Below are 9911 nucleotides of genomic sequence, written 5' to 3' on the forward strand. Positions count from 1 at the left end.
CTTACATATAATAAATAAATAAATCTTTAAAAAAAATAAAGTGTATAACAACTCGGATATCCATTGTTAGTTATCAGACCATAGGTTATATCTAAATTACTAAATATACCTAAAATTACTCTGTTAATCCAACACAGGAATGCTNTAAGGAAAGATTAAAAAAAATAAAAGGAACTCGGCAAANAAGAACCCCGCCTGTTTACCAAAAACATCACCTCTAGCATATCAAGTATTAGAGGCATTGCCTGCCCAGTGACTAAAGTTAAATGGCCGCGGTATCCTGACCTTGCAAAGGTAGCATAATCACTTGTTCCTTAATTAGGGACTAGCATGAATGGCTAAACGAGGGTTCAACTGTCTCTTATTTTTAATCAGTGAAATTGACCTTTCAGTGAAGAGGCTGAAATATAATAATAAGACGAGAAGACCCNATGGAGCTTAAATTATATAACTTAACTATAAATATATAAATCACACTGGGTGTCTTCTGTCTCCTGCCCGCCCTGGTTCTCCTTCCAGTGTGCATCAGGGCCTCTGTCCACCAAGCTCCATCCTGGTGTAGCCTCCCTCACCTCTTTGTGTCTAGTCTGTGTCTTTACAGGACTGCAAAGAGGGAAGGAAGCCAGACTTATAAATATAATTTTTCCATCCCCTTTAGATTCTTTTCTGAAGACTTTACAGAATAGTTGTGTTTCTTCCCCATGACATTGTTTTCTTTCCTTACATGTTTGCTGCTGAGATTGAACGTAGGGCCTTGCAAGTGCTGGGCATATACTCTTGCTACAAAGCCTCTCTTTCTTTGGTCATTCTAGAGATTGGATCCAGGGCTTTCTGGTTGTTAGACCAGTGTTCTGCTAAGCTGTCTCCAGCCTTCTTGGTCTTTCAGAAAGACGGCAGACTCGCTTAACTGCTGAGTCTTGTCTCCAGCCCCATGGCTCGGTTTCCCTGATTTTGTTGAGACCAGTTTCCCCTGCTGAGAGTTGGTTGAATTTCTCACCTGCTTGTGTATCATAAATACCTTCAGCCTGGTCTAGAGCTTCGCTTTGTCCTTTGAGGTCCATTTCCAGGGCGTTTCATTGTAATACTTCCCATTTTCCCTTAAAGAGGGGAGGACAGCCCGTGTATCTCACCTTTCTTGGAATCACCTAGCATGTGTTTTGTCTGTACATTGTTACTTTCATTAATTGTATGCATGTACATGTTTGTGTGTGCCTTGTTCACGTAAGTACAGGAGGCATCAGGTCCCCTGGCACTGGAGAAACTGTACCCTGCCTGACATGGATGCATGGTTGCTGGGAATCAAACTCAGGCCTTCTGGAAGAGCAGTACATGCTCTTAACCTGAACCATCTCTCCAGCTCCTTTTATTTTTATTTTGTGTGTGTGTGTGTGTGTGTGTGTGTGTCTGCTTGCTGCATGCATGTTTGTATACAGATTCCCCTGGATCTATGATTATGAAAGGTTGTAAGCAGCCGTGTGGGTGCCTGAAACCAAACCTGGGACTTGTGGAAGAGCAGCCAGTGCTCATAATGGCTGAGTCATCTGTCCAGCCCTATGGTATGCACTCTTAATCCCTGAGCCGTATACTTTTTCTTTTGCTGTCTGAGTAAATTTTAACTTGTTGGGTGTGTTGTGTACCTGGGAGATGAGCTCAGGAGAATCAAGAGTTTGGAGTTGTTCTCAGCTACACAGCAATCTTCGGCTGTATGATAACCTGGGCCCAGAGAAGAATCAAGGAATTGATAGACATCTTAGTTGGCAAAATGCTTGCAGTGTGTGCACATGAGGCCTGAGTTTGATTTCCAGTACTCAGGTTCAGAACAAAACAAAACAAAACACCTATCACTGTGGTGGCTTGCTCCTAACCCCAGTGCTGAGGAGGGAGCCAGTCCTTGGTGCTTTCAGGCTAGTCAGCCTGCCTTATGACAAGCCCCAGTCCCTGTGAGGACATAGTCTCCAAGAGCAAGGTGGGCAGCTCCTAAGGAATGAGCCCACGGTTGTCCTCTGGCCTCTACGTGTGCACACTTGTGCACCTATCTGCATGGACACACGCCAGCCATCCCTGCGTGACAGTCATTTGTGTAGTTTACAGTTTGCCTTCTCTCTCCTTTGTGCTGGATTTTGCACATACCTGGCAAGGGTTCCTTTCTTGAGTTTTAAGGGATTTGCAGACAGCAATTTAATCTCAAGTATGCTTGAGTCATTCTAGTTAGCTCTGTTTCTCTGCACCAGCTCTGAAGTGTGGGTATGTTGTATAAACACAACAAAGGGCTTAGTTTTTCTGTTTGCTTTATTGTTGTTGTTGTTGTTGGTGGTGGTGGTGGTTTTTTGAGACAGGGTTTCTCTGTGGAGCCCTGGCTGTCCTGGAACTCACTCTGTAGACCAGGCTGGCCTCCAACTCAGAAATCCGCCTGCCTCTGCCTCTCATGTGCTGGGGATTAAAGGCACACACCACCACTGCCCGGCCCCGTTGATTTTTTTGAAGTAGGGTCTTAAGTAGCATGCTCACTCTGTAGCTGAGGATGACCTTAAAATCATTGTCTTGGCCTTGAACTCTTTTTTTTTTTTTTTTTTAAGAATTATTTATTAGAGGGCATCAGACCCCATTATAGATGGTTGCAAGACACCATGTGATTGCTGGGAATTAAACTCAGGACCTCTGGAAGAGCAGTTGGTGCTCTTACTCTGAGTCATCTCTCTATCCTAGCCTCTGTCTTTACGTCTCAGGTTCTGGGAGGCTTGCTCAGTCCAGAACTGCCTCACTGTGCCTGGTTGGTGGGCTTGGCTGTAACTATTGGTAGCTTGGAAGGACCTAATAACTTGGCTCAGCCCCTGTCGGGCTCACCTTCTCTGCTGTGGTTGCTTCACCACAAGGGTTGCTGCTGTGGGTTGTTTGCTCTGACAGAGCCTCAGCCCAAGTTGGCTTCAAATTCCATACACAGCTGACTATGATCTCAACCTGCCTCTTTCTCCCAAGTCCCTGGGGCTAGCAGTGTTCGTCCATGAGCCTGTGCCTGGTTGTGCAGTGTTGGGCATTGAACCTGGGGCTTCATGCTCGGTGGGCAAACACTCTGCCAAATGAGTTCCACCTACAGCCTGAAGATCACATCCAATGACACAGATGTCAGTTCTGTGGGTTTTGGTAGTCTACCTAGGACTGTTTTGGGATGAGTTTTGGACTTGCACTTTAGAACAAGGGTTCAAAGATTGAGCTGTCACTCGGATGTAAACCTTGGCATTTATTTCCTTGTGTTGCTGTAGTGAGGAGGTTATTGGGCACTGCCACCACCCGGGGTACTGTGTTGCTGGTCTCCTTGGGAATGTGCTACACAGCCAGATTTATTTCTGTTTTCTTCCCAGTTTATACGTCGTTCTCCAGCTGATGTTTTCTAAATCAAGCTCTCTGTCTTTCAGGCTGGCATGGCTCTGTATAAGATTGTTCCCAAAAACCCTTACTACTTTTGGTCCGTGATGAGCTTGATCATGCAAGTAAGTATTCGGCTCAGGGTGGGGTCCAGGCCTGTCTTTACCATCATTGTTTGCAATGAACTTTGAATTGGAGTAACACAGTGTCCCAATGTCAGGAGGGTCTGTACAAACCACCTGTTGGCTCTTCAGTTGGCCGCGCTTGGTAGTCTCCGTTTAATTTGTATTGTATGTGCCTAGATAGTTCTCCTCTACCACGTGTGAGCCTGGTGGCTGCTGGAGCTAGAAGAGGGGGTCTCATCCCCTGGAGCTGGAGTGACAGACACTTGTGAGCCACCACGTGGGTGCTGGGAATCCAACCCAGGTCCTCTGGAGGAGCAGCTGGCTCTCTTAGCCACTGAGACAGTTTTCCCGCTTCCTTTATTTAGTCTTGTTCTGAGGCAGAGCGTCTCCTTGAACATGCTGTGTAACCCAGGGGACCTCAAACTCAAGCTCCTGCTGCTTCCCCGTCTTGATTTTGGGGTCACGATGCCTAGCTGCTGGGATTCTCTCAGTTGTTCATCAGTTCATCCCAGGCTGCCTCCCAACTCCGTATGTGACAGCGGAGGACCCCAGATGTGCAGCCCCACAGCTGGCTTGTGTCTGTTCCTTCTGAGCCCCAGTTTCCTGTTTTACAGAACAGGACATGTGTGTGAATCACAGTGAGCCCCTGTGGGGAGAAGGGGGTGGGTGGCTGTGGCCAAGATAACCCATAATAGACTTGGGTATGGTGACACACACCTGGGGCCCCAGCACAGCAGGAGGGTCTGGAGCTTGAGGTAGAAATAGGGTACAAGTGAGACCGTGTCTGAGAAGACAAATCCAGCCTGACAGACCAAGCTCAGGGGTCAGAATGACCTCACATTTGTGGGGCTTCAGCACGTACCATCCAGCTACTAGGGGAGTGGATCACCTTCTCGTAGTTTCTTTTTTTTTTTTTTTTTTAAGATTTTATTTATTTAAGTACACTGTAGCTATCTTCAGACACTCCAGAAGAGGGAGTCAGATCTTGTTACAGATGGTTATGAGCCACCATGTGGTTGCTGGGATTTGAACTCNCGGGTGCTCTTACCCACTGAGCCATCTCACCAGCCCCCCTCATAGTTTCTTTATCTGCTAAGTGAGTGTGCATTTAGCTTGTAAGGTTGTTTCCTCAGGGCAATGAGCTCTGAGTAGAATCTGCACTGCGGGGTTAACAGTGGTCCTTGCTTTAAAATGGCAGCTATATAGTAATTAGTCAATAGCAGAAATTGTGGGACTAGACCCAGTTGGCATGTCCCCTCTTCTAGCTGTGGGAACGGCTTCCTTCTTGGCACTGGGGAAATGTATGTCATACCCAGCAGATGCTCATTTCTTTTTGAATGGTTGTAGATAAATGTCAGATGAGCCTGTCAAAGCTCTAGGCCTTAGAGTGGAAGCTGGGGATTGTAGGATTTGTGGAATGAAAAGATAGCTACTATCTAACGTATCCATCTGGTAGATCCAGATTAGGCCCGATGTGTACTCAGTAAACAGGGCAGAGTCACAGGGCACAATGGTTATCTACACGGTGACATGATCCGAGCAAGCAGGAGAAGAGATCGAAGCAAAACCCATATTTTTCCTCTCACAGTCTATATCCGCACGGGATGAAAACCTCTCCAAAACCATGTTTCTGCCCCTGGCGGAGAGAATGGTAGAGAAGATGGTGAAGGAGGACAAGATAGAGGCAGAAGCAGAAGTGAGTACACTGTCCTCCATTCTCCAGCATCTGCTGCTCAGGTGTGACCCATTGGGGCCTCCGGTAAACAGTACTGGGCGGCCTCAGCTCAGGCACAGTGAAGCCAAGCTGTTTCCAGCAAGTGCCCCCTGCCAGGATGTATGTGCAAAGGGAAGTCCTGACGTGGTTCTGTTAAATAATTGTAACTGTTTGTGTCTTCTGCAAGGTTGAACTTTATTACATGATCCTGGAGCGCTTGGGAAAGTACCAGGAAGCCCTGGATGTCATAAGAGGAAAATTAGGAGGTAATTTATAAAAGTTTCTGTTTTGTCTTATTTGAAAATGAAAATTATTTATGGTTAAAAAAAAAAAATCCCATGCAGTCAGTAAGTTCATAGTGCTTTGCTTCTTGTTTTATTTGTGTTCTAAATTTTTGTTTAAACTATTAAACTTTTAATAGTTTTTAATATTTTAAACTTTTTTAAAGATTTATTTATTTTATTTATATGAGTATACTGTTGCTGGTGTGTAAGACACACCAGAAGGGGACTTTGGATCCCACAACAAATGGTTGTGAGCCACCATGTGGGTGCTGGGAATTGAACTCAGGCCCTCTGAAGAACAGTCAATGCTCTTAACCACTGAGCCATGTCTCCAGCCCTTAAAAAAAATTTTTTTTTGTCTTTTTTGAGACAGGGTTTCTCTGTATAGCCCTGGCTGTCCTGGAACTCACTTTGTAGACCAGGCTGACCTCGAACTCAGAAATCCGCCTGCCTCTGCCTCCCGAGTGCTGGGCTTAAAGGCGTGCGACACCACGCCCGGCCCTTAAAAATATTTTTATGCGCACTAGTTGGGAGGCAGAAGCAGCCCTGGGCTACGTAGTGAGTTTCAGGGCAGCCAGTGCTGTCTGAGAGACCCTGTCTGAAAGAACAGTGTCCTTTTTTATTAACTGGTTGAGGATTTCACTCATGCGTTTTGATGCTGTTGTTCCCCACCCTCTCTTAACTCCCCTAGGTCACCTCCACCTTGCAGTCTCCCCTCTCCACCCCCAGCATTGAGTTTGTGCTGCCTGTGAACTCCTGGGTTAAACTTTTGTTTTTTTGTTTTTTAGACAGGTGTAGCCCTGACTGTCTTGAAATTTACTCTGTAAACCAGGCTGGCCTCAAACTCAGAGATCCACCTGCCTCTGCCTCCTGAATGCTGGAACTAAAGGCGTGTTACCACCACCATGGGTTGGGTTAAATTGTTTTTAACTGATGGTAACTTATGGCTTCAGACTGAAGATCTATGAGAGGGTGTATCCTGTGTCTCCAATCCTCTTACAGTCTGCTGTTGTTTGCTCTTGTTATCTTTGTGTATGGGTGTTTTGTTCAGTGCGGGAGTGCCCGCTGTGCGTGACATGGCCACAGGCCAGAGGAAGGCATTGGATCCTCCTGGGTATGGATAGCTGTGAGCTGCCATGTGGGTGCTGGGAATTAAAGCCGGGTCCTCTGCAAAAGCAACAGTCCTCTTCTAAGCCACCTCTCTACCCTCACTGCCTTGTTAAGATTTTTGAGACAGCCTTACTTAACTCTCCACATGTAGCTCAGGCTATCCTCAGATAGTAACCCTTTTGCCTCAGTCTCCTAAATATTGGAATTACAGGCCAGAGTCATTATGCCTGGCAAAGCTATCCTTTTTGGATTTTGGAGAGTCTTGTGCAAATAGGTCTGACAGATCTGGAATTGATTATATGGGTCATAATAGCCTCCAGTGTAACCTACCCCGGCCTGAGTTGCCACACAGGCATTGACCGTCACACCTGCAACCTAGTTATCTTTTTATTTCCTAAAAGGGAGTCTCTGTTTTCAAACATTTTACTTTTATATGATCTGTGTTTTGCCTGAATGCATGTCTGCATCATGAATGAGTGTGTAGTTACCACGTAGGCCAGAGGAGAGCATCCAATCCCCTGGAACTGGAGTTAGTCACAGTAGTGATGACCTGCAGTGTGGGTGCTGTGAACTGAACACTGGTCCTCTTCAAGGGCAGCCAGCGCTCTTAACCACAGAGTAACTTGTCATCTGACTTCACCTTCTTTAGATAGATGTAGGTCTGTCTCTGTGTTTTGAGCCACATTGATGATGTACTTGCTACATCTCTCCTGTTTAACTCTTCTAAGTAGTTTTTGCCTTCTGCCTTAAAATCTCATCATTCTTAACTCATTTCAGTTTAATCCTCATCAGCGCTTCAGAGATGTGTCACTTGAGCCTCCCAGTCCTGAATGAATACACACACACACACACACACACACACACCCCTACACCCCGCAGCCCAGTTTGAATCATCAATAATTACCAAAATTCATTGCTGGAGAGTAGTGTTGTTTTTTTTTTTTTCCCCCTCGAGACAGGGTTTCTCTGTATTGCCAAACTCAGAAATCCGCCTGCCTCTGCCTCCCGAGTGCTGGGATTAAAGGCGTGCGCTACCACACTCGGCTTGGAGAGTAGTTTTGTATTTAGGAAGCTGATCTTGTAAGATAGTACTGTGTATTCTACAAGTGAGTTTATTTTCCTGTGGGAGCAGGGTAACGCGATGCTGTCTTTCCTATGATTGGATTTTATTCTGGGACATGAAACCAACCCACCACCTTTTTGTATTTTTGATTGTAGAGAAGTTGACAAGTGAAATTCAGAGTCGGGAAAACAAATGCATGGCCATGTACAAGAAGCTGAGCAAATGGCCGGAGTGCAATGCCCTTTCCCGACGCCTCTTGCTGAAAAAGTGAGTTGGTGCTACTGCTCGAGCCACGAGCCTGCAACGGTTTCTAGGCTTCTAGACTGGCGCTGGCCTGTGTCCTGAGAGGTCTGGGCATATTTGAGATGTTTTGGGAGTTTGCAGTGTGCTTTCTTTTGGGGTAAGGTTTCACGGTGCCTTGTCAGTGCTGGCCGAGTCGGGTCTTGGGGGATGAGCCCTAAGCCTCCGCATCATACTGGCCCCCACCTCAGCCTCTCTTAGAGCTCACTGGGAAGTGTGTTGTTAGGTTTTGATCGTCTTGAAAAGCCTCAGCCTCTCATGCCTCTGCCTTCTGGGGGTGGGGGTGGGGGCTGCCTGGTACACGGAGGGCACGATTGGAAATCGGGTTGCGGTCACGGTTCTTCAGGCAGCTTTGTCACTATGTGGGTTTAATCCTGTGTGCATCATCTGGTCTGATTTTAGCTCAGACGACTGGCAGTTCTATCTGACTTATTTCGATTCTGTCTTTCGGCTGATTGAGGAAGCCTGGACGCCACCTGCTGAAGGGGAACAGTAAGTCGTCACCCTTTTCACTTTTATATCTTTATGTTTTTATTTTTCTTTAAGTAAGGAGTGATATATATGCTGCATATTTTATTGTATTTTAGGAGTCATTTATTGTACTAGTGGTTTGCCAGCTTTTGTATATGTATATGTGTGTGTGTGTGTGTGTATATATATATATATATATATATATATATATGCACCATTTGTGCCTGGTGCTCAAGGAGGCCAGAAGAGGACATGGCATCTTTTGAAATGAGAGTTGTTGACAGGCGTGAACTAGTATGTGGGTGCCTAGAACCGAACCCCTGAAAGAGCAGCCAGTGCTCGTAACTGCTGAGCTATCTCTCCCGCCTGCACTTCATATTTTAAAGGGGTTGGTTCAGTCAGCTTTCATTGAATGACACCTTGGGTGGAGTTTCTGAGTTTCTTAACCTGTGTCTTCAGATGGTTGTTGTCTTTTTGTGCACTGGGAGTTGACCTTAGGCCAGGCCTTTGCAGCACTGAACTGTGTCCCCAGCACAGAGCTGCTGCTGTGCCCTAGCCCGAGTACTGGGATTGTAGACGTGCACCAGCAGGTCTGGATTATAGGGGTGCTCTGTGCTGGAGCAGAAGGACTTCCTTGTGCACCAGTAGTACTTTTTTATCATCTTCTTCATCATCTTCTTCTTCTTCTTCTTCTTCTTCTTCTTCTTCTTCTTCTTCTTCTTCTTCTTCTTCTTCTTCTTCTTGATTTATTTATTTATTATATGTAAGTACACTGTAGCTGTCTTCAGACACTCCAGAAGATCTTGTTACGGATGGTTGTGAGCCACCATGTGGTTGCTGGGATTTGAACTCTGAACCTTTGGAAGAGCAGTTAGTGCTCTTACTCACTGAGCCATCTCACCAACCCAGTACTTTATCGTCTAATAATACATTCCTTTCAAAATAACCTTTTTATTTTAGACTCCTTTAGTCCCCATATGGCACTTGGTCTCACTTGACCGACCAGTGTGACGGTCCTGACAGTATCTTGCTTCTCTCCCCACTTGCTCCTGTTGTTCGTTAGGTCAGCGCTGTGTGCTGGGCACGTGGGATTAGAGAAGGCATTCAGATGTGTCTTCTTCCCTAAGACACTCTTTCACATGCAATAGATGGAAATCTGCTTCTTTTATTTATTTATTTTTAAATGGCTCAGTAATCTCTCAGATATTTCATAATTCATTAATGTCTCTGCTACTGATAGTAATTGGGTTATTACAGAGTTTTTCCTTTTTTATAGGTAATACTAAGCAAGTTTAAATTGAATTTTTTTTTTTTAATCTTTTTTTAAAGATTTATTTATTTATTATATGTAAGTACACTGTAGCTGTCTTCAGACACTCCAGAAGACGACGCCAGATCTCGTTACGGATGGTTGTGAGCCACCATGTGGTTGCTGCAATTTGAACTCAGGACCTTCGGAAGAGCAGTCGGGTGCTCTTACC

General features: G+C 45.5%; 2 protein-coding genes across 2 annotated transcripts in view; both read left to right on the forward strand.

The window, feature by feature from the left end:
- Positions 1-9911, forward strand: part of Naa25 (N(alpha)-acetyltransferase 25, NatB auxiliary subunit) — a 49546-nt gene that overhangs the window by 18495 nt on the left and 21140 nt on the right. Inside the window, exons 5-9 of the mRNA XM_021187216.1 lie at positions 3414-3488; positions 5077-5184; positions 5390-5468; positions 7815-7926; positions 8362-8451. Coding sequence (XP_021042875.1) covers positions 3414-3488; positions 5077-5184; positions 5390-5468; positions 7815-7926; positions 8362-8451 — 464 coding nt within the window. The remainder of the gene's footprint in view (positions 1-3413; positions 3489-5076; positions 5185-5389; positions 5469-7814; positions 7927-8361; positions 8452-9911) is intronic.
- LOC110313204 (humanin-like 11) lies at positions 123-463 on the forward strand. The gene has a single exon (XM_021187222.2). The coding sequence runs from the start codon at positions 335-337 to the stop codon at positions 440-442; it is 108 nt and encodes a 35-aa protein (XP_021042881.1). The 5' UTR covers positions 123-334; the 3' UTR covers positions 443-463.

The sequence above is a fragment of the Mus pahari genome, chromosome 23 (assembly GCF_900095145.1).
Source record: "Mus pahari chromosome 23, PAHARI_EIJ_v1.1, whole genome shotgun sequence".
NCBI classification, from domain to species: Eukaryota; Metazoa; Chordata; class Mammalia; order Rodentia; family Muridae; genus Mus; species Mus pahari.